The 25,268-nt window shown below is 47.4% G+C and overlaps 1 protein-coding gene across 1 annotated transcript; it reads left to right on the forward strand.

The window, feature by feature from the left end:
* The first annotated feature begins 3,337 nt into the window (after positions 1-3,337).
* On the forward strand, positions 3,338-24,462 carry asb15a (ankyrin repeat and SOCS box containing 15a). Its single transcript, XM_083916375.1, has 20 exons — positions 3,338-3,423; positions 3,523-3,579; positions 6,259-6,366; positions 6,459-6,511; positions 6,997-7,128; positions 8,291-8,455; positions 9,226-9,471; positions 9,646-9,817; positions 10,718-11,237; positions 12,335-12,488; positions 12,716-12,887; positions 17,266-17,382; positions 17,472-17,509; positions 17,687-17,818; positions 18,043-18,201; positions 18,465-18,710; positions 19,932-20,103; positions 21,048-21,591; positions 22,968-23,121; positions 23,572-24,462. The coding sequence occupies exons 3-20, from the start codon at positions 6,263-6,265 to the stop codon at positions 23,727-23,729; spliced, it is 3,438 nt and encodes a 1,145-aa protein (XP_083772501.1). The 5' UTR covers positions 3,338-3,423; positions 3,523-3,579; positions 6,259-6,262; the 3' UTR covers positions 23,730-24,462.
* The last annotated feature ends 806 nt before the right edge of the window (positions 24,463-25,268 follow it).

The following is a 25,268-nucleotide window of genomic DNA, read 5'->3' on the forward strand; positions in this document are numbered from 1 at the left end:
GCGACATGGTGGCCCCTGTAAAGCTCCACTAATCTGCAGCCGGACATCAGATGGCTCCCCGGAGATCACAGAGCCTGCACCAGAGCTGGAGGACGAGGCCCCAGTGGTGCAAACCTGTCACACACAGGTATTCATGTGTCCACGGGGCTGTTTAGGGGGGTGGGGGGGGGGGGGGGTGGGGGGGTGCTTGTCCTGTTAGCGCTCTTTCAGGATTACACACCGTTTCACACTCACACACACTCTGGGGCCGGAGCAGCTCAAAGATTATCTGGACTGTATTCTGATCTGGGATCTGGGGAGGAATGTGGTGCAACGTGAAAACAACAAGACGCACAATATTATGGTGCATTATGATTTAAGCAGTGGTGGAAAATATGAATTACATTGACTCAAGTGCAGTTTTGCTGTTTGGTGCTTTTGACTCCACTAGATTTATTTTGGACGCTTACTACGCAGACACAAAAATACAAAATGAATGAATTAATATGATGTGTTATTATAGGTTAAGCTACCCATAAATATAGGAAGTATTTATAATTAGCTGCAGCATTAAAGTGATGAAGATGCGTCAATAATTATAATCCAGTATAAATAAAAAGACGGGCATATAAATGTTCCACTTTTTTAGTATTTTTACAATATTTATTACAATATATTAATTATTTACAATTTAAAATGTCTCAGTACTTCCTCCACCTCTGCAAACACTTTACATTTCACTTCACTACATTTAATTATTTTATTCACAGACTGAATTATAAACTCATAAGCCTCAAGTTGCATTTACTCATCAATACATCTTTTTTTTAATTTGATCTAAATGTCTTTTTAGACCATGCTTCAAATGTTTTATGTGAATCACAAATGGTTAAATTGCCTTTAACAGACAATTCCTTCACATATTTCACATATTTTACACACCCAGGTTTGTCCTGTTAGTCCTGTTTTAGTCTTCACTGCTCGTCTACTGTTGCATTTAACGTATGATGAAATATTTATAGTGGTCTTGGTCTTGTTCTCATAAAGCACCTTTCTAGTCATCTGACTACTCAAGGCTCTTTCACAGTGTTTGTCACATTCATCCATTCACACTGACAGTCACACTGATGGCAGTGGACATCTACAGACCATCTGATCTAACCATTCACACCACATTTACACACCCATGCACAGCACGGGGAGCAATTCGGGGTTCAGTGTCTTGCCCAAGGACACTTCGACATGTGGACCGGGGGAGATGGGGATCGAACCACCAATCTCTCCAATGAGCCACAGTTAAATCAGAATCAGAAAACCCTTCAATGTTCCACAGACGGGGAAATTCGTTTGTCAAAGCAGCAACAGAACATTACAAAATAAGATAAAAAATAGCAAAAATAAGCAATAAAGTTAAATTTAAAAAGGGAAGAAATAGAAATAGACATATGTACATATTCACATGATATAGTGCAGGTGTGTAAATGTGACCAAATAGTGCAAAAACAGAAGTGACCATAGTACAGGCATGTTGCACAGTGCAGGGTACAGGATGAGGTCAATAGTCTATTGGGAGCAGTGCTGATTGTAAAGTCTGACAGCAGCAGGAAGGAAGGACCTGCGGTACCTCTCCTTCGCACACTTAGGGTGTATCAGTCTGTTGCTGAAGGACCTGCGGTACCTCTCCTTCGCACACTTAGGGTGCATCAGTCTGTTGCTGAAGGACCTGCGGTACCTCTCCTTCGCACACTTAGGGTGCATCAGTCTGTTGCTGAAGGACCTGCGGTACCTCTCCTTCGCACACTTAGGGTGTATCGGTCTGTTGCTGAAGGACCTGCGGTACCTCTCCTTCGCACACTTAGGGTGTATCAGTCTGTTGCTGAAGGACCTGCGGTACCTCTCCTTCGCACACTCAGGGTGCATCAGTGTGTTGCTGAAGGAGCTGCCCAGTGCTGTGAGAGTTTGCTTTATTACATTAAACTTTAAAACATCTAAACAAACAGGATTTTCCTGAGAAAAGGAAGAGAGTAAAACGCAATTACGGGGGAAAGCAGAGAAACGCCAAAAACAACTTAATTCAGTGTAAAAAGCGTTAAAAGTCAATAAAGTCAGAGTGACAAACAGCATGAAGCTAAACTCAAAGTGCTGAAAAATCACATAAACAATGACACAAAGGTTTCCTCATGAAATCTCATTTAAAGCACGGGATAAAGAGACGGCCGGGAGCTTTACCCCGCAGCCTCGCCTGAACCTATGGTAGGTAGTTTTCTAATCCCGTCGGGGTCACCAATTTATGGTAGAACATTCATTCATTCATTCATCTTCAACCGCTTGTCCCTGTCGGGGTCGCGGGGGGGCTGGAGCCGATCCCAGCTGACATCGGGCGTGAGGCGGGGTCCACCCTGTACGGACGCCAGTCTATCACAGGACACATAGAGACAAACAGAGACAGACAACCATTCACACCTACGGGTGATTTAGAGTCATCAATGAACCCAACACCTGCACGTCTTTGGACTGTGGGAGGAAACCGGAGAACCCGGAGAAAACCCACGCAGACACGGGGACAACATGCAAACTCCACACAGAAGGGCCCCAGCCGGGATTCGAACCGGGAACCATCTTGCTGTGAGGCGACAGTGCTAACCACCTTGCCACCGTATCGCCTTATTGTAGAACAATGTATTATAAAAATAGAAAGGTCTACAAGAAGGAGTCAGCAGAGAGGTCTCACAGCAATCAAGGAGAATTTATTGAATCAAGGTCTGATACACTCATCACAGAGTTCCCAGATTCACAATTAACAGAACTCTCTTAACAGAACTTCCTGTCTTATACCAAGGTCTGCGCAATGACAACGTTTACACGCCCCATCAGGTCTTTCCAATACACACTCAGTACATTTACAATCAGTGGCGTCTACTTGGTGTCCAGACGTCATCGTGCCCAAATACAGTTCTATTGTTTTCTAAACAGAATGTGCTCATCAGGCCGATGTCCCCAGTACACGGTGACCTCGGCCTGTTATTCACTTTCTCAATCATGTTTTCGTCCACAAACCCCACCAACACTTTCACTGGACATCCATCATCTCGTGTTTCGCAGCAGCAGAGGGAAAAAATAGACCCCATTGATTCCCACAAAGAACAATAGCTAGAGAACTTGTTGGGTCCACAGTTTAAGCCCCCTGAGGGTTTGGGGGATCTTGAACGTGGGATTCCCGCCAAACACGACAAAGACCCCCGGCTTAGCTCGCACAATAGCACGCGTAACCCGGCTATATTTACAGATCCGCGGGCCGGGTGTTGCCCTCACACGCCCCCTTCACTGCGTTTCTGCAGGCAGCATCGGTGCAGTGGCTCTGAAGCGTCACAGCTAAATATAAAACCACTGTGCGGCGTTAGAGGGGAGCGACTGGTCAGCGTGAGCCGCTCGCACACCTCACAGGTGAGGATTCCTGCAGGGATTCGACTTTAAAACCAACTCCTCATCAGATGTTTGTGTCAGAATTGGGATTTTTGTCACTGATCAGTTGTTTTTTTGCAGGAAATCTGTGCTTGATTTTGCAAAGAGGGGTGAACACAACGACGAGAACACCTGCAGGTCTGAAATCTGAATGTTTTATTGTCATCCGTGGTGTTTTTTTAATATTTTGCATGACATGTCATTTATGTTTTTGTGAATTGAGACCCTGGAATGATCAAATAAAGGTTAAATTTATAATATTTTACCTCCTTTAGAAAGATGTAGAGACATGTGGGCAGAGGTAGTAGTAAAATCTCAATAGAATGATGTAAAAACGTATATTTTTCAGGGAAAACTGTCATAAAAAAAATGAAAATATTGCATTAAAACACCCAAACCATGTCATTTGGCACCACCAAACCTTAAAGGGTTAATGCTGTAGCATGTAAAAGCTTTATAACTACCTCAGTTTGATTCATCGAGCCTGCAAATACATAATTAGCATTAAAAATTCATGCAGTAGCTCATTTAGAGGCCAATATTTAACACAATGCAGGGTTTACGGCGGCCACATAAATAAAGGTTACATTTATACTATTTTACCACCTTTAACAAGGTAAAGCTTTATTTTTGAGTCTCTACATTCCCCATCTTGGGATCAATAAAGTATTTCTATTCTATTCTAAATTAAAGATCTATAACATTTGGCACTAATTATGAGGAGAAATGTGAATTGTATTGAAATAAAAGCTCATTTTAAAGCCAAGAAACGATCCTTACTCTTTGAAATTGGAAACTTTATTCCTCATAAGTTGAATTGCTTGCTTGCCTGTGGACACATGCTGCTCTCTATGGGCGCACTCCCCACTGTGCCTCCGTCCCGTGCCCCGTGCTTTAGGGTCCTTGTCCCCCCCTCCAGGCCCGTTTGTATTCACACTACCTGGGCCTCGGAGAATGCTTCTTGCTGCCTATACGTCATCACGCCGTAACACGTCACACGCATTGATGACGTCATTGCGATGCGTGGCTTTGTTTCCAGATCTTTCCGTAGACCTCGGAGTTTTTGTGCGTCTTGTCGACTGTTTTTGAATCTTTTCATCGACCAAATCTGCAGTAAACACTCCACCTCCGCATCACACCAACGTGAACCTTTCACCGCCATTGTTTTAAATGTCCGCGCATGGTCCCTCCTTCTTTTTTCTACGTCCCAACAGGCGCACAGGAAATGACCTCAGAACCGCCGTAGGCCTCGTGCTCATGCTCGTACACGTGCGCACGCTCGTGCTCGTACATGTGCAAACGTGCTTTACTAAAGCCCACCTCTCCCAAACGATCCGTGGACGGCCAACATGCCGCAGCTAGACGTGGTACGGTTGCACTCACACTGGTCAAAGGAACTAGACTTTACCCGTAAAACCTGTTTGGGCACGGTACGGCTGGACAGTATGAGTGCGCCCTATGTTACACCTGCAATTATTTAAATGAATCACCTGGAAGTGCATCAACACAGTGTTGATTCTTTACTATTTGCACACATTTTCAGGACAGTTCTTGGATAGTTATTAAGAGAAAACAGCAGATAAAATGAGGCGTTACCTGTTGTGTGGATTCAACTCCATGGTCGTTTTTAGAGGCAGTAATGTCGTCGGGTTGTTGCTTTTCTGTTTGTTCGTCCACCCACTCGTACTCTCAGGTGTTCACAGCTGCGTGCAGATCTGGAATTTTGTAAGAAAAGTGCAGAAAAACAGTTTTATTTGAAAGTGATGTCTGGCCCAGAATCAGCTTGTTTGTACACCTTCAACTTAAGACTAAAGACGTTTGAGGAAGAAATAAAGGAGCAATGGTGTTGTTGTTTGGAGGGAAGTCAGACAATACGGATGACGAAACTAAATTCTAATGATTTGCTCGTTATCAAGCAGCTGATGCTCGTCACAGTTTGATTGTTGTTAGACTCAGGTGTGTTAGGGTAGGGAGAAACCTAAAACATGCAGGACAGTGGCCCTCCAGGACTGGAACTGCCCACCCCTGGCTTAAGGGATGAGAACCAGAGGGGCGTAAGTGACATTCGGCCAACTTTACAGGGGAGAAGTGACCATTGTGTGTTATTTTCTGTGCACTTGTCAGCAACTCTGTCAGCCCCAAATAGTGTGAAGTCTTCAGTGTCAGGTCTTTTGGTTTTTGGTTAATAACTCTGGATTGGTTCAGTATTTAATATTTAAGTTCCTTTATGGCTGAAGAAAGAGCTCATTAAGAACTTCATCTCATCTTCAGCCTCTTATCCGGGGTCAGGTCTCGGGGGCAGCAGCTTTAGCAGGGGACCCCAAACTTCCCTTTCCCGGGCCACATTAACCAGCTCTAACTGGGGGATCCTGAGGCGTTCCCAGGCCAGTGTGGAGATCTAATCTCTCCACCTGGTCCTGGGTCTTCCCCGAGGCCTCCTCCCAGCTGGACGTGCCTGGAACACCTCCCTAGGGAGGCGCCCAGGGTTCATCCTTACCAGATGATCCTGAACCACCTCAACTGGCTCCTTTCAACGCAAAGGAGCAGCGGCTCTACTCCGAGTTCCTCACGGATGCTGAACTTCTCCCCCTCTCTCTAAGGGAGACTCCAGCCCCCCTCCTAAAGAAACACATTTCGGCCGCTTGTACCCGCGACCTTAAGAACTTAATTTTCATCCAAAATGTCACTTACGCCCCTTTGGTTCTCGGCCTTTTGAGTTACTACGTAACTTCACGCGGAAGTCGTTTGTAATTAACGTGCTCAAGAAGTCAGTTCAGTCCTCGAGATGCTGTTTATCACGTGTCTCCTCTTTTGCAGAGTGATGAACACTTATGAAGAATACGACGAAGAGGAGATCAACGACTACATCTTCCAGCTCGGTATCCAAGACTCCTGCCAAGATGCTTTCCTGAAATTTGCAGCAAGGTATCCGAACTTTAACCCTGCTCCAGCAAACATTAAGTCATTGGATCAAACCAAGCTGACTGCACTGTGCTTTCTCTGCTGCTGGCCGTTAGTTTAGAAGCAGCGACGGATGAAAACCTGAGAGTCCTGGCTGCCATTGAGCAAGGTGGGTCCGGCCGTCACGCAGGAAATACCTTCACCGTTATGCTGTTGGCTCTCCTCCGTGGGTCAGCAGCCCTGGGTGAGGACTGCCAGGCATCAGGAGGCTGGCAGGCCGACAGAGAGAGGGGGATAAACAGACAGAGAGAGGGGGATGAACAGACAGAGAGAGGGAGATAAACAGACAGAGAGAGGGAGATAAACAGACAGAGAGAGGGAGATAAACAGACAGAGAGAGGGAGATAAACAGACAGAGAGAGGGAGGTGAACAGACAGAGAGAGGGAGATAAACAGACAGAGAGAGGGAGATGAACAGACAGAGAGAGGGAGGTGAACAGACAGAGAGAGGGGGATGAACAGACAGAGAGAGGGAGGTGAACAGACAGAGAGAGGGAGATAAACAGACAGAGAGAGGGATAAAAAGTCTGCTTCGTCTCCAGTGAGTACTTGATCGTTTTTCGATTGTTTTTGCCTTGTTGCCGTGGTGACCAGGTGAGGTGATGATGCTCAGGGGGATGCTGAGACACACCTTCGCCTTCAGGGAGTTGGACAGTCGCGGCTGGCTCCCCATCCACCGAGCGGCGACCCAGCCGGTCCTGGAGGTGCTGCAGACCGTCCTGAGATGTAAGAACATTTTTTATTGATTATAAACAATCAGAGGAATAAAAGCAGCATGTGCATTTTAAGTCAGTTTGCAAATAGCACTTGATAAAAGTCCTGGGAGCTGAAGGGATGATGAAGAAGGGTCGGCAGACTGAACATGACGTCATTGTTTGAGTTATTTTTGATTGACATTGGAGAGATATTAAAGCTGCACATGACAGCACTGGGGTAGTTGTTTGAGTTTTACATAATAAATATGATTTAGAGGTAGGAGCATAAAGGTGAAAATGTAAAGTTGATTTATGCCATTTATTTTTGTTGTATTTGCTGCTCATTTATTGTTATTCTTGCTTTGTTTTTAAATCGTTACATGTTCAAAATAAAATGAAAATGTCCACAATTTGGTCAGAATGTAGGCGTCTGTAAACTGGTATAAACTATGAACGCTTACACCTGCAAGTTTGACGTAATATTTTACAGAATAATGATGCAGCACGACATGTGAGGGCCTAATATTGTAATAATAATAATAATAATAATAATAATAATAATAATAATAACTTGTACTTATATAGCGTCTTTCATGGTACCCAAGGTCGCTTAACCTCCTCCATTGTAGATTCACACTGAAGGCATCAAAACTATGAATGAACACGTGGAAATATGAACTTAAAGTGTGAAACAACTGGTAATACGCCTGATATTCTAGTTTTAGCCACCTTTTGCTCTGATCACTGCTTTGCACACACTCTGCGTTCTCTTGATGAGCTTCAAGAGGTCGTCACCTGAAATGGCGTTCAATAAGTGGGATTTCTTTCCTTGCCTTGGAGCTCATCAAGAGAAAGCAGATTGTGCGAAGCAAGTAAGAGTTGACCAGATGAAGCATCAGGTCACATGCGTGGTGACAGGTGGCATCCTCAAAATAATGGCTGCCTGAAATACTGTGAATCCACAGGATGCTTCACAGAGAAAGGACGCTGCCCTCCTGCTCCATGAGATCTCACGTCAGCCGTCGCCTCGTTCTAAAATAAGCTGTGAAGTCGCTCCTGACTCATTCAACGCGGAGGTCACCAGCAGCAGCAGCAGGAGCAGCGAGGTGTCACCTGCCGGGCTCGGCACAGCTGGCAGTGTGTTATGACCTCCAGGAATGTACGCCCTGACCCGATTTGTTTTTGTGTGTCAGTGGCAGCTCAGGGGCTCAGTCTGGAGGAGAGGACGGCCGTGGGAGGAGAGACGCCGCTGACACTGGCGGTTAAGGCGGGACTGGTGCAGAACGTGAAGAGCCTGCTGGAGCACGGAGCCTCGCCTCATAACACCAACAGCAAAAACGAGACGCCGCTGCTGCTCGGTAACACTGTGGAGACTGACCGACGTTATTCTGTTAGCGTATTACCACCAAAAGTGGTTTCAGAAACACGTTTTAGTGACCTGTTTAGCTGTAGTTGACCCGGCCGCCATAGTTTTCCTGCTTACACGAGGTTGACACTACTGATGTCGCCGATCCCCAACTTGTTAGCATGATGTTAGCATTAGCATCACAGAGCTGCCAACACGGCTGCGGATTGCTTTTCCCTTCTTCCCTCCAGTAAAATCTGCCTCTTTATGAGTCCCCGCTGCTGCTCGGTAACACTGTGGAGACTCACCGACGGAGGAGTGTCACCGTACAGGCTCACAAAACTCTGAACAAACCACGAAACCAGGCAGCGCTCAAAGACGACTTGTTATTCTGTTAGCGTATTACCACCAAAAGTGGTTTCAGAAACACGTTTTAGTGACCTGTTTAGCTGTAGTTGGGAAGGTCGACCTAGCCGCCATAGTTTTCCTACTTACACAAGGATGATACTACTGATGTCGGCGATCCCCAACTTGTTAGCATGAGGTTAGCATTAGCATCACAGAGCTGCCAATATGGCTGCGGATCGTTTTTCCCTTCTCCCCTCCAGTAAAATCAGCCTGAGTCTTTAATTTTAATTCACCACATCGTCAAAGCTTTTAAAATCTATCTTAAGATGAATTCAAGTTAGCATAAAAAACATTTCGTACATTACAATAACAATGAATAAAAAGATATTCTGTATTCCTGGACCCATCTAAACGCGCTTGTTCCTCACCTTACAGCGGTGAAGGCCGGGTCGTACGACATGACGTCCGCGCTGGTCGCTCACGACGCCTGGGTGGAGCAGGTTTGCGGAAAAAACTGGACGGCAATGCACGAGGCGGCCAAGATCGGCAACAGGGACATCCTGATGCTGCTGCTGAGGAACGGTGGCCGGGTGAACCAGAAGGACGTGTCGGGGGTGACGCCGCTCGCCGTGGCTGCAGAGCACGGACACTGCCACGTCGCTGAGATTCTGCTGAACTGTGGTCAGTCTGAAAAGACACTTACAGGTTTAGAGACAGTTACAACTTACAACGAGGGGCGACATGATGTACATGATGGCGGATGTGTCACATGAGCAATATGTTCATTACTGGAGACATCTGGCGTCTTTGCACCAAGGTCCAACCTCTTGTTTCTGCCCTCTCCTCTTCTCTCAGGGAGCAGAGTGAACTCTCAGGCCTGTAATGGGGAAAGTGTCCTGCTGGACGCGGTCGGATCCGGAAACACCGCCTGTATTCAGCTGCTGCTGGACAACGGCGCTGACCCCAACCTGCCCAGCATGACCGGACACCTGCCGATTCACAAGGCGGCGTACGCCGGACACTACGAGTGAGCTCCTCTGTCCAACACTGCAGCGCCTTTAAGGGGACGCCAGTGAAACTAGAGAGTGAAATTCAATCAGGTCTTTGTAAAGAAGAAGGTGCTACAGGCGCATAACCACACCTCACAATAGCTACCACTGTCCGCCCGTCCCGCGCCCCGTGCTTTAGGGTGCTTGTCCCCCCCCTCCAGGCCCGTTTGTACTCACACTACCTGGGCCTCGGAGAATGCTTCTTGCTGCCTATACGTCATCACGCCGTAACACGTCACACGCATTGATGACGTCATGGCAATGCGTGGCTTTGTTTCCAGATCTTTCCGTAGACCTCTGAGTTTTTGTGCGTCTTGTCGACTGTTTTTGAATCTTTTCATCGACCAAATCTGCAGTAAACACTCCACCTCCGCATCACACCAACGTGAACCTTTCACCGCCATTGTTTGAAATGTCCGCGCATGGTCCCTCGTTCTTTTGTCTACGTCCCAACAGGCGCACAGGAAATGACGTCAGAACCGGCGTAGGCCTCATGCTCGTAGACGTGCGCACGCTTGTGCTCGTACACGTGCGCACGCTCGTGCTCGTACATGTGCAAACGTGCTTTACAAAAGCCCACCTCTCCCAAACGGGCCGTGGACAGCAAGCGTGCCGCTCCTAGACGCGGAGCGGTTGCACTCACACTGGTCAAACGAACTAGGCTTTACCCGTAAAACCTGTTTTGGCACGGTCGGAAGGACAGTGTGTGTGCGTCCAGTGTTTCCTCTGTGCCAGGCCATTTCATTGCAACTGCCTCCATTGAAATCAACTGATTTCACCATAAAATGTCACTATTTGAATTGCTGGTGTGACCTGAACGTCTTTTTGAACTCTTGGTTCTTATTGGTTGCTTGGACCGTTGTTTTCGTTTCCCACAGCGCTCTGAAGATGCTGATACCTCTGACCACCAAGAAGGCCATCAAAGAGGCGGGTCAGAGCCCGGTCCACTCTGCGGCGGAGGGAGGCCAGAGCCGATGCCTGACGCTTCTGTTGGCGCGCGGCTTCGACGTCAACTACCGCATGAACAGCAGAAACTCTGAAAACTACCGGGACATGAGGAGGAGCGCCTTGTACTTCGCCGTCTCCAACGGGGACCTGGAATGCACAAAAGTCCTGCTGGCAGCCGGGGCGAAGACGGACCTGGACCCGTTGTGCTGCCTCCTGGTGGCGGTCAGGTCTGGGCGCTATGAGATCGTGAAGCTGCTGCTGGCGGCAAAAGCAGACGTGAACTGTTACTTCACGGTGGTGAGCGACACGGTGTTTCCCACGGCGCTGCAGTACTGCCTGAAGGACGAGGTGATGATGAGGCTGCTGCTCAACAACGGCTACAAGGTGGAGAGGTGCTTTCAGTGTCACCATGACAACGCCTTTGATGTGGCCAATGAGGGGAAAATTCCAGTGAGTGAGTTTTTGTTTTTGTTTTCCTTAAAGCAATTCTTATGTTTCTTGCATGTCTCACAGCGCTTCCCTCTGACGCTCCCTCCTCCCGCGACACGTACGTTGAGAGAGAAATGCTGCGTTCAAGTGTCCTGGGAAGTCCGAAGTTTCGGACCTCCAACTGGGCAAAGTGCACTTGAATGCCTGTCAAAGTGGAACCTCCTAATATCGAATTCAAGGGAGATCGACATACCCCGAATTCGATAATAGGAGGTTCACTTTGACAGGCGTTCCAGTGCACTTTGCCTTGTTGGAGGTCCGAAACTTCGGACTTCCTACGGCACTTGAAAGCAGCGCGAGTGAAACGGAGCAACGGATAATGGGCAGGAAGCTCTGCAAATCATTGTATTTGGACAGGACCCCGACAGGGACAAGCGGTTGGGGATGAATGATATATGAGAATTTCATATTGAGGAGTTTCAACACCTTTCACATTTTAGTGCCACACACTTGTTTTTAAGATGTACGTGTAAAAATGCCCGAAAGGGAAGAATCAAAACAGTTTGATGTTTAGGGAAAAGCTCTCAGAGTTCGATGATTAAAGATTAAAAACACTGTGATATCTGTAAATATACAGCCAACAGCCAGTTAGCTTAGCTTAGCACAACGAATGGAAGCAGGTGGAAACAGATAGCCTGGCTCTGTCCAACTTTAATAACATTTCATTTGTTATTTACCATTATATATATTTATAGTTTGCTTAATTTGTATAAAAACAGCAGTTCACGGGGGGTCATGTGCCTGACTTTTACTCCTCTCTGAGCAGTTGCTGAGTTACTGTTTCCAGGCAACTCTTTTTACGTTGCTAGGCGGAAAGTAAAAGACTAGATAGACTACAAAAGTGGACGCAGACGGGGGACACGGCCCTGTTTATACCACATCAGGTCTCTGCAGAGGTAGCCATGTTTAAACGAGTGCCTTTGGTCCACGTACAGATGATTTGCCCAGTTCACAGACTGAAATCTGAAGCATCAATGTTCAAAGCTCGTCATTATAAATGTAATTTAAGTGTGTTTTACATTGTATACGCACCTTCTGAATGTCCGTCCTCTCTCCAGTTCTGTGAGTTCATGAGCCTCTGCTGCATCATGCATCTGTCCGGGAGCGTGGTCCTGATTCTTCTGGACTACGTCAGCCACGTCCACATCTGCTCCAAACTCAGACTCCTCCTGGAGAAACAGAGGGAGTGGCCCCAAATATGCGACATCCTCAGTGAGTTTATTCACGATCCACAGGACAAACTTCATATTTTACAGCTGTTTTAAGCTCCACTCGCAGTGAGACTAGGTCCTGATTGTGTTGTTTGGGTCTTCCAACATTTTAAACCTTTGTTTTTAATGAACTCTGCAGCAGCACTATCTTTCCTGCAGCGTCTGCATACTTTGAATTGTGTTTAATCCTCTCAGTTCAGTGTTGTTGTTCTGTACCTTGCTCTCCAGACAGTCCTCGCTCCCTCCGGCACCTGTGCAGGCTGGACATCAGGAGGCGTCTGACCCTGAGGAAACTCAAAAACCCTGAAATCATGAACTCTCACCTTTTCCCTCCCAGACTGAAGAGCTTCATACTGTACCGGGAGCTCGACCTGTACAGCCAGGACCCTGAATGCATCATGTGAACACAGCGTGTGCGTTTTCTCTGCTTATGTTCAAAAGATGTAACTATTTTTTGTAATCTCTGGTTTTTATAAGCACATACTGTATAAAACAAGCTGTATTGTTGTTATTTTTAAAGGTGTTTTTGTCGTAAATTGGGCTTTTTTTGCACATTTCAGCTCATTTACTGCAAATCAAATATACTTTACATGCTTGAGACAATTTTCGAAATCACATTGTGACATTTTCGACCCACTATCAGTCCTTTAAAATACAACATATCACTGCTTGACAGACTTTAATGGAAGCCACATTTGATTGTTTCTGGTGAGAATGAGGAAATCATTTCCTACATGTTTGTGCGTAGTCTGTTCGGGCAGGGGCAGGAAACAACCAAAGGGGTATTTGGACAATTATTTCCAGGGTGAAGCTTTCAGAAACAATTCAATTCAATTCAGTTTTATTTATAGTGCCAAATCACAACCAAAGTTATCTCAGGACACTTTACAGAGTAGGTAAAGACCACACTCTATGACTTATTCATGATTTACAGAGACCCAACAATTCCCCCGTAGAGTACGGTGGAGACGAAAACCTTCACTATAACAGACAGGAACGTCAGACAGACCCAGCTCTGTGGAGGACGCACATCTGTCTGCACCGGAGAGAGGAAGAGAAGGAGAGAGAGAGAGAGGAAAGATAGACAGTTCCAGAGATGCAAGCAACCACAGAGTAACAGTAACTATAATATTATTTATATTAATGTGAATATGACTCATATGTTGTGGCTTGAGTTTAAACTCTGCATCGTAAGCGTGTCTCTCATTTTGAACCGGAGTAGTAAATAGACAAAAACATGGCGACACGTTGATACGGTGGTCAGAACTGTCACCTCACAGCAAGGGGGTTCCTGGTTTGAATCCCAGCTGGGGCCCTTCTGTGTGGAGTTTGCATGTTGTCCCCGTGTCTGCGTGGGTTTTCTCCGGGTTCTCCGGTTTCCTCCCACAGTCCAAAGACGTGCAGGTGTTCGGTTCATTGATGACTCTAAATCACCCGTAGGTGTGAATGGTTGTCTGTCTCTGTTCGTCTCTATGTGTCCTGTGATAGACTGGCGTCCTGTCCAGGGTGGACCCCGCCTCACGCCCGATGTCAGCTGGGATCAGCCCCCGTGACCCCGAAAGGGACAAGCAGTTGAAGATGAATGAATGAATGCCAAACTGTTCAGATTAAAGTGCACATTTCAAGCTCAAAGAGGTCAAAGGTGATCAGCAGATGGAGAAAAGGTGAAGAGCCATTTCCCTCTTGAAGCGTCCGTCATTTCAGCAGCTTCTCGTGGGCTCACTGCGTTCGAGCGGACCGATCTGACGAATCGCAACGACACAATAAATATTCATGCAACAGAGCGGTTCATTATTGTTTGTCATTAGCTGTGGAAACTGTGCACAGAGTGACATCACGCTCCGTTAGCTGCTGTGCAACTAACTGGAACAGGTGACACCTATAAATAGAGCGGTGGACTGTGTGTGTGTGTGTGTGTGTGCATGTGCGTGCGTGCGTGCGTGCGTGCGTGCGTGCGTGCGTGCGTGCGTGCGTGTGTGTGTGTGTGTGTGTGTGTGTGTGTGTGTGTGTGTGTGTGTGCGTGCGTGCGTGCGTGTGTGTGTGTGTGTGTGTGTGAGAGAGGGGGACTGTGTGTGTGCGTGTGTGTGTGTGTGTGTGTGTGAGACAGGGAGACTGTGTGTGTGTGTGTGTGTGTGTGTGTGTGTGTGTGTGTGTGTGTGTGTGCGTGTGTGTGTGTGTGTGTGTGTGAGGGGGACTGTGGGGGGAGTTCAGCCATGACACAAACACTGTGCTGCTGCTTCGTCCTGTGACTCCGACATTTCTCAGGTGAGAGGGACTCAAAGCAGGTTTGATCATGTTACGGTTGTGTTTTGGACGTTTCTCCGGTACTTTATGATGTTAAATTGATAAAACTGTGTATTTAACATGTCGTCTGAAACACCACTGTTGTAGGTGAGCGACAGAAAGGAGGTCAGGGGTCAAAGAAAGTCTGAAAACAGAGGCAAAATGAACAGAAATAGAAATCATGGTCATTTAAATGTAAGCGTGGACGTTGACTCAAAACTAGATGTTGTCTCGTCTTAAACTCAGTTCAGTTTATTTTCAGACATTTCAGACAAAAGAAATGTTTTCATGAGGTCTGAAAGAAGGAAACAGGCAGAAGCTAAAGCCTTAAAACACATAAACGCAGGTCGCCACGTCACACAGGTCAAAAAGAAAATGTCTGATAATGAATGTATCGCTGCTGTCAGCGAACACAACCAACATATGTTTGATTAATGTTCCTCTGGAGAACAGTTTTAAAGTAAAATAATGTTCTGCAGTCTTTTACATCTACGGCCAAATCATCCAAACATCTACAGACATCAAATAAGCCATCGAGACACTCGCTAACAGCCAGACGTGGCTAACAGTGATTAGCTCGGGGCAGCACGGTGAAGGCGTTCAAAGGTCTTTTTTAACCACTAAAGGCGCCCTAACACTGTGCCTCCGTCCCGTGCCCCGTGCTTTAGGGTCCTTGTCCCCCCCTCCAGGCCCGTTTGTACTCACACTACCTGGGCCTCGGAGAATGCTTCTTGCTGCCTATACGTCATCACGCCGTAACACGTCACACGCATTGATGACGTCAAGCGTCATGACGGTTGCACTCACACTGGTCAAAGGAACCAGACTTTAGCCGTGAAACGTGCTGGGGCACGGTACGGAGGCACAATGTGAGTGCACCCCAATACTGCTCAAAATAACCAACAACATAGTTTGTGAAACCAGAGTTTATTAAAAGAGTGTTTTACAATGCTACAAGCTTTAGCAGTCGGCTGGTCCATATTGACAGACAGCCCTAACAAGTCCATTATGATTATCATATTTTTTAATAAACTCAGGGTTCACTAACTACTTTGTTGCTGCTTTGTTGTGTGTGTAGGGACTCTTCTCATGCTGCTGCAGAGGTTTGCTGTTATTTTCAGCAGCATTAGTGGTTAAAAAAGACCTTTGAATGCCTTCACCGTATTGCCCGAGCGAATCAGTGTTAGCCACGTCCGGCTGTTAGCGACTGTCTGGGATTTCTCTGTTAACAGTTGTTACGCGGAAAAAGAAATGTCTCGACGGCTCATTCGATGTTTATCGAGTTACACTTTAAGAAAATATCTGATAAGAACATAAAAAGTTAACGCTCTTTATTCCTCAGTAGTAGGAAAACACTTGGAAAGACTCGTTTTGTAAAGGTTCACAGGTTGTTTCCGGTTCAGAAGCCGATTATGTTCCAAAAACACACAAAAACATCTAATGTTGGATAAAAAAAACGCTTTTAATCCAAATACTTCTGAACGTGAGAGGCTTTAAAGTCAATTATAGTGAAAATTACATTAATAAGTATGAAGAAATCTGTTTTCAACAACACACATTTTGCTCATTTATTATTTATTTATGATTAAAGTGACGCTTTTAAACACTTTGCATGTGTGTTTTTTGTTATTTGAACAAAAGTATTGATGAGAAAATATTCTGTATATTCTGTTTAATGCAATCCAATCAACAGAAAGAATAAAACACTTGACGTTCAGGCTGATTCCCTGCCTTTAGCTTTAAATGGTTCATATATTCTGACCTGTGTGTGTAAAATAACACATCATGTTCACTTTAAACACAAATGACGCACTTTAACGACATGACTGACACATTTAAATGGGTCTTACTCTTCCTCCGCGCCTCACCGTCGGCCATGCTTGCAGAAAAAGGGGGCGTGGCTCAACTGCAGTCCACTTAAGATGATGTGGCGCGCTGCGATTGGCTCATAGACGTCCAATCGACCAATCACACGTTTGTGAAATGGTCGACAAGAGCAAGAGGAGTTATAGTGTGAAGTTTATTAAAGCGGTAATGTGGGTGAACTGGAGTCATGTGAAGCTGTGTGTGTGTGTGTGTGTGTGTGTGTGTGTGTGTGTACCTGTGCCTGTGTGTGTGTGTACGTGCGTGTGCGCGTGCTTGTGTGTACCTACCTGTGTGTGTGTGTGTATGTGTATGTTTGTGTGTGTGTGTGTGTGTGTACCTGTGTGTACCTGTGTGTATGTGTGTGTGTGTGTGTGTGTGTATCTGTGTGTGAGTGTGTGTGTGTGTGTGTGTGTGTATGTGTGTGTGTGTGTGTATCTGTGTGTGAGTGTGTATGAGTGCGTGCTTGTACCTGTGTGTGTGTGTGTGTGTGTGTGTGCCTGCGTGTACCTGTGTGCGTGTGCGCGTGTGTACCTGTGTGTGTGTGTGCGTGTGTGTGTACCTGTGTATGTGTACCTGTGTGTGCGTGCGTGCGTGTGTTTGTGTGTGCGTGAATACCTGTGTGCTGTCAGAAGCATGGATGCAGCCGATGAGGACTACGACCTTCAGGACTACGACCTTCAGGACTACGACCTTCAGAGGAGCATCCAGGAGTCGTGTCAGAGGCGACACCTGCTGTGGTCGGAGAGGTACAGCAACGAGAAACATCCACGTTGTTAAGTCTGACGCGTTGCATCTTTCTAAATACTCACCTTCGTCTCTCGGTTTCTGCGTTCAGGAGTGAAGCTCGGAAGCTCGCGGGGGCCATCAAACGAGGTAAAGAGTCACATCACAGTGTTGGCATCAATAAACAGGCGTCAGTGTAGATCATGACTGGAGTCCCTAGACCAGGGGTCTGCAACACACAACATACAGACACTAAAGACCCTAAAATAAAGTCACAATAACAGCAACGTGAGGTAAAACACAGTCACGATTGAATACGACCCGCAGGTGACATGCTGGCTCTGCAGAAGCTCTGCGATTTCCCAGCAGCCTTCAGTCAGGTGGATGAGCGCGGCTGGTATCCTCTGCACGGGGCGGCGGTCCAACCTCTGGTCCTGGTCCTGGAGACGGTGCTGTACGGTGGGTAAGAGGTCCACACACTTATTTCACATGACAGTCAGCAGCTGATGGGGGATGCAGGTTGGACTCAACAGACAAAGCACGGTCAGGACGTCCTATTGTTGTTGTGTACCAAAGTGTTCGATGCCTTCAGAGAGAACTGTTATCTCACAGACGTGATGATGCTGTTTGACTTTCCTGTTAGAGCTGAATTAACGTAGGACTTGTGTTGTTGTGTGCTCCAGCGTCTTTCGGTCTGACTCTGGAGGAAAAGACTCCGGAGGGTGAGACCTTCCTGACTTTAGCAGTGAAAGCCGGTTTTGTGGAAAACGTGAAGATGCTGTTGGACCACGGAGCATCTCCTCACATGACCAACGGCAAGAGCGAATCCCCTCTGCTTTTAGGTCAGAACGCTACAACACTGTGTCCCCTTTTGTTGCACATAGAGTAAAATCCTGTGGAATAGTTTTGTCCGTCCTCACCATCGGTTCCCCGTCCTCTCCTGTCCTCTCCCGTCCTCTCCCGTCCTCTCCTGTCCTCTCCCGTCCTCTCCTGTCCTCTCCCGTCCTCTCCCGTCCTCTCCCGTCCTCTCCCGTCCTCTCCTGTCCTCTCCCGTCCTCTCCTGTCCTCTCCGGTCCTCTCCCGTCCTCTCCTGTCCTCCCTGCAGCGGTCAGAGCCGGATCGTATCCCATGGTTTCCAGTCTGATAGCTGCAGGAGCTCAGGTGAAGCAGGTGTGTCTGAAGAAGTGGACGGCCGTGCACGAGGCCTCCAGGGCCGGCTGTGTTCGGGTTCTGGAGCTCCTGCTGCAGAACGGAGGTCATGTCTCAGAGACGGACCAGTATGGAGTGACTCCTCTGGGCATCGCTGCAGAATACAGCCACTCTGAAGTCCTGGAGCTCCTCATCAAACACGGTGAACCAATAATGCTGCACTTGTTTAAATTCAGGGTTTTAGGGTCCGTCCACACAGTCACGTTTTTCTGTGACCGTACAACTTTAGTATCGTTTTGTCGACCATCCACAGCAGCCGGCGTTATCAGAGCATGAAAACGAGATCTTTAGAAACCAGGTCCCAGAGTAGGAAGATTTGAAAACGCCCCCCATGGCATTGTGGTCTGGACGGTGAAAGCTCAGACTTTGTTAAACTATGGCGTCATGGCCCCACCTCCGACCTCTGACCCCGCGGCGTCACATAACAACAACAGTGCTGCTGCGTGAGAGGACAGAGACGGACCCAGAGACTGTTTACTGAACTGGACTCTGAGCCACATGCATGGGACTGAATGAGGCCCAGCACAGATGTCTCCCTTTTCCCTGATGCTCTGAATAAGGAGCTAAACTGCTCCAGGCTCTGTTTCTAAATCCAGTTCTAAGAAGCTGTGAAAAGTCTCTAAATGTAGTGACAAAGTGGCGCCTGGGAGTGCTTTGGGACGGGGAAGGGGCTCCCAGCAGCACCCTCTGCTCAGTGAGGACACTAACTGCAGAGTGAAGGGGCTCCCAGCAGCCCCCTCTGCTCAGTGAGGACACTAACTGCAGAGTGAAGGGGCTCCCAGCAGCCCCCTCTGCTCAGTGAGGACACTAACTGCAGAGTGATGGGGCTCCCAGCAGCACCCTCTGCTCAGTGAGGACACTAACTGCAGAGTGAAGGGGCTCCCAGCAGCCCCCTCTGCTCAGTGAGGACACTAACTGCAGAGTGAAGGGGCTCCCAGCAGCCCCCTCTGCTCAGTGAGGACACTAACTGCAGAGTGATCGGTGCATTCGAGTCCAGAACAGCACAGAAGTCTCCACTAAGACCAGAACCAGGGACACGTTTGTCTCTAGGATGGAGGAGGATTTGGAGAGAAACTCTCCGGTGTTTGGATTCTCCACAGCGTCTCCCCGTCTCTTCTTCTCCGTTGTTGTTGGTGTATTTCTGTGGCAGTTACAGCGCCACCTCCAGGCCTGGCATGGGTACTACAGCGTTTGAGTCGGTTTCACTGGTTTCTAGTCGCAGAGATTTCTTGAGTCTAGGCCGTGTGGACGGAAAACTTTTTAAGAACAACGTATAAAAAAGGTTGTTTTCGATCGTGTGGACGAACCCTTAAAACCATCTTTGTGCTTCTGCTCCAGAATGATTTTGTTTTTACTTTAAAAGGTGCTGATGTAAACGCCCAGGCACCGAATGGCGACAGCGTCCTGTACGACGCTGCAGGTTCAGGGAATCCAGACTGTATCGACATCCTGCTGCAGCACGGAGCGAACCCCAACATCCACAACCTGAGCTCCCAGCTGCCCGTCCACCACGCCGCCTACGAAGGACACTTCCTGTGAGTGGGTCGACGTTACACAACTGTTGACATAATGATCAGCAAGGCTCGACTTTCTGATGAATCAGGGACTATCAGAGGAATTTACAGGGCTGAAAGTTTCTGACCCGTCAAACAGCAACTGTACAGTAACTTATGTACAGCTTCTTTCAAAAACGGAAGTACTAGGTGTATCTAGCAGTAATATAGGGAGGAGGGCTGGGAGTTACCTGTTGTTTTATCAACGATAAGAAGAGAACAACATGTCCTTTTTTCTGCTTGCATTTGCAACGACAATAGTTGGTGTAGCATGAAAGTATGGAATTAGCAGACGGCTAGCTAGTACCTCTTGTGCTGGCCCGGGAGACTACCTACTCTGAGGTAGGGGCTTAAATAGTCCCTCAAATCGCTGTTCTTAGAAATACGACTAGATATCATAAAAGTAGGGATTGTTTTTGTTTTGTCCCTGTCGGGGTCAGAGGCGATCCCAGCTAACATGGGGCGTGAGGCGGGGTACACCCTGGACAGGATGCCAGTCTATCACAGGACACATAGAGACAAACAACCAGAGAACCCGGAGCAAACCCACGCAGACACGGGGAGAACACGCAAACTCCCCACAGAAAGGCACCAGCCAGGATGCAAACCTGGAACCTTCTCGCTGTGAGGCAACAGTGCTAACCACTACGCCACCGTGTACAATAGAAATTTAACTATTTGCAGATAGTTTCATGGAGGTTTCTTACTAAAGTAGACATTCGTTGGAGACACTATGCTCAGTTTTCAGTCTCCTTTCTGCAGATTGATGTTCCTGAGTTGCGTTCATTTGGTTTTCATTGTTCCTGGAACTTTGTGGTCACGGATTTAGCAAATACAATTTAAATGTTCAGACTTTCCAGCTGTACCGTAGGTTAGTTTCTTATGCTTTGGTGCTTTCAGAGAGATCTACTCTTTTTCTCCATCAGAGCTTTGAGGATCTTGATCCCCATCACCACTCGACGGGCCCTGCGGCTGTCAGGCCACAGCCCCGTCCACTCCGCCGCTGACGGAGGCCACACACACTGCCTGGAGCTCCTGCTGCAGAAAGGCTTTGACGTCAACGCGCTGTTAGCCCCTCACATCTCTGACAACTACGGAGACATGAGGAGAAGTCCTCTGTACTTTGCCGTCTCCAACGGGGACGCAACCTGTACTGAGATTCTGCTGAAGTCGGGAGCCAAACCTGACCTGGACCCGCTGCGCTGCCTCCTGGTGGCGGTCAGGTCCGGGCGCTATGAGATCGTGAAGCTGCTGTTGGCGGCCGGAGCGGATGTGAACTGTTACTTTACGGTGGTGAACGACACGGTGTTTCCCACGGCGCTGCAGTACTGCCTGAAGGACGAGGTGATGATGAGGCTGCTGCTCAACAACGGATACGATGCCGAGAAGTGTTTCTGCTGTAACCATGACGATGACTGGGACAACCTGAGCGAGTCTGGTTACTCACAAGATCAGGAGGATAAAGTTGCTGTGAGTTGTCGTCTTTGCTGTAGAAGTAAGAAGCACAATGTTTCAAAGTATGACATTTTACCAAGGGCAACTTTTTGGCCCAGACACAGATGATGTGAGGCGCCAACAGTCCACCTTCATCGCCACTTTACTGTCAGGTTGGTGTGTCTGTGGCCTCATGAGCCCGTCCTGATCTCTGAGCGCAATGTATTTTACTCGTAGATCAGTCTGGTAACCTGCGGCGGAGTTTGCCAAGCGACCAAACCAATCAGCGTTGGTTTTGAGGTGGATTTAAGTGACGAAACGAGAAGCGAACGTTCAGCGTAAACAACATGGCGGCTTCTACTGATGAGATGAGCGCAGCTATCGAGCAAGACATTAACTAACTCTATTTTTTATCTTGGTTACTCCTGTTGTTGTTGTTTAAAAATTGGGCCTTTTATCTGAAAATTCGCGTTACACAGCAGCAAATATCCTTTACCCACATGTTGTTTACTTTCTGAGCTTTGCCCCAATGCTTTAAGTACGTGATACTCTTCGTTGATCTGATTGGTTGATTTGGCCCGTATGTTGGTTTATCCATCAGCAACCAGTATTTTAACCCCTTCCCAAAACATCCCCAAACGAGAGTTCCCAGATGGATCTGCTGAGCAAATGAGATTCATGGCGCACTCACACTGTCCTTCCGCACCGCGCCCGGGCTTTTGGGTACTTGTCCCCCCTCCCTCTCCCCCCGCGCCCCAAGCCCGTTTGTACTCACACTGCCTGGGCCTTGCGCAAATGCTTCTTGCCTGTCCATACGTCATCACGTCGTAACACGTCACACGCATTGATTGACGTCATCGCGATGCGTCAAGACCTCGACCTAGACCTCAGAGTTTTTGTGCGTCTTGTCGACTGTTTTTGAATCTTTTCATCAACCAAATCTGCAGTAAACACTCCACCTCCGCATCACACCAACGTGAACCTTTCACCGCCATTGTTTTAAATGTCCGCGCATGGTCCCTCCTTCTATTTTCAATGTCCGAACAGGTGCACATAAATCACGTCAGAACCGCCGTAGGCGTCGTGCTCGTACACGTGCGCTCGCTCGTGCTCGTACATGTGCAAACGTGCTTTACTAAAGCCCACCTCTCCCAAACGGGCCGTGGACGGCAGCCGGCCGCAGTTATGCGCGGAGCGGTTGCACTCACACTGGTCAAAGGAACTAGGCTTGACCCGAAAATCCTGTTTTGGCGCGGTGCAGAAGGACAGTGTGAGTGCGCCCTCAATCCATCTGGCAGAGACAGGTTGGTGTGTCTGGGCTCTAAAAGACAAATAAAGTGTGAGCACCTCTACAGTTGTGTCGAAACAGATTAACTCTGTCTGACTCTGATGAACGCCCATTTGTTGTCCAGTTTTGTGATTTCGTCAGCGTCTCCTGGCTGGTGAACCTGGCGGGCCGAGTCGTGTCGATCCTCATCGAATACGTCGGACAGGTTTCTCTCTGCGGCAAACTGACGAGGATCCTGGAGAGACACAAGGAGTGGCCTCACATTCAGAGGACGACGCGTGAGTTAATGACGTGTTGGAAACTAATATAAGCGCTTCTGCTTACATCTGGAACAAGAGACGTACCTGCTCTTCCTGCTTCATTGGTACATTTGGAGGGGTCATCCCTATGTTGAACATCGTACCCTTTTACCCCAAAAGGGTCCTATCTTCCCTGGTCGTATAAGCCTCCGCTGAACGAATTCAGCATTTTGTTAGAGTTAGGGGTTATGGTTAGGGTCAGGGTTATGGGGTAGGATTCGGGTCTACATAGGCCTATTTGCCAGGGAATTCGGCACTGACCAAGGAACATAAGACCCTTTCTGTGAAAAGCGGGGAACGTCGGACCCTTTTCTCCGATGTTCCCCGGTCACATACAAAGAAGGGAACATAGGACCCCGGGGAACATAGGTACACCCCCCATTTGGACATGTTTACTGGCACTTAACTGCTGCTCTCTGTGATCTCCAGGTAACCCTCGCTCTCTGTGTCACCTGAGCAGAACGGTGATCAGGAAACACCTGAGCTGCAGCGCGCTCACGTCCCTTCACCTTCCCAACAGGCTGAAGGATTACCTGCTGTTCAAAGAGAGCGACCTGTACTCCAAAATCATCTGCAGGGAGGTCTGAGGGGACGAGGACACCGTATCCATCTGATGTACTGAGTCTTAAATGTCAGTGATGACATGTGGTTTATGTATCGGGGCCTGGATTTATCAAAGATCTACACATCTAAAGAGACAATGTAGGATAAAGACACATTTGTCAAGACACTTACACATTGCTGTAAGTAGGAGTATGTTTCCTTTACGGGCTCAGATCTCAACAGTAGGACTATGAATTATTATACTTTTCATGTTGTTTCAAAGGGGCACCAACTATGGTTAATACTGCCCCAACTTGTGGCTACTATTTTACATTTTCAGTATTGAAAAGTAAGTTTTTACTGTCAGATTTCAGTTGTAAATACAATTGTATTTGATTAAACGTTTGAGTTATTGATTTGGGATAATCTACGTCTGTAGAAAGTTGTGGGCCAATCCATGTGTTAAATATGGAAATATGTCACTACATAAGGACACAGTTTGAAGCACCAACAACGTAGTTAGTGAACCCAGACTTACCTACTGGCCCCTGTACCAGCTCCTCTCATAGTAAAGTCCATTACAGTGGTTTACCAAAGTCAATCCCAAAGGAAGGAGCCCGTTGGTGCTTTGTTGTGTGTGTAGGGACTCTTCTCATGCTGCTGCAGAGGTTTGCTGTTATTTTCAGCAGCATTAGTGGTTAAAAAAGACCTTTGAATGCCTTCACTGTACTGCCCCGAGCTAATTAGTGTTAGCCACGTCCGGTTGTTAGCGACTCTCCTGGATTTTCTCCGTAAAAAGTTGTTACACAGAAAAAAAGACCATAGGATGATTGACCTAGGAGCACTGTAACAGAAAGGGTAAATGGGTAATGTATGACAAGATATCATAAAATTTAAGTATAAGAAAATAAAATTAAAGTGCAAATCGTGTTTTTTAATTACAGATGTTTAAACCAAATTTTATGGCAATTTGTATGGACCGTATAAAAGCAGTGACTACGGTGACGTAAACCATTGAAGTCAATGGTGAAGTGCCGTAAACCTGCATTCTCTCTAACGTCCAGCAGGGGGAGACTGACATAATGTTTTGACTCTCCAGAGAACAGTGCCCCCCCACCCCCACCTAGTGACCATTAGAGGAAGTGCACATGTACAAACGTTTCCAACATGGCTGAACACCAACACACACAGTGAACACAGTGAGGAGGTGTGAGCTGCTTTCTCTCTCGCTGACAGACAGCGAGAGCAGATCGACTCTATATTTAACCCCCTGACCTGCAGAAACAACAACAACAGCAGCAATGTGACACACTGGCAGGTCACCACGAGAACCCGATAAGAGACAGAGGTCACGTTGTTTCGAACGACCTCCAAATAAGACAGGCTGGAAGTCGGGTCAGATGTGTTAATGCGCTAAAACAAAGCAAAGGACGAGGTAATAAAACAAGGAGTGTGCGACGTAACACTCCATCACACTGACACACCTCTGCTCTGACAGCTGACCGGCCTCTCTACTCATTTCTCCGTTTGTACATCATTAATTTCTTTAATAAGACTTCTGCAGAGGATACACCTGTGCATCC

This window comes from Echiichthys vipera (assembly GCF_963691815.1).
Source record: "Echiichthys vipera genome assembly, chromosome: 7".
Taxonomy (NCBI): Eukaryota; Metazoa; Chordata; class Actinopteri; order Perciformes; family Trachinidae; genus Echiichthys; species Echiichthys vipera.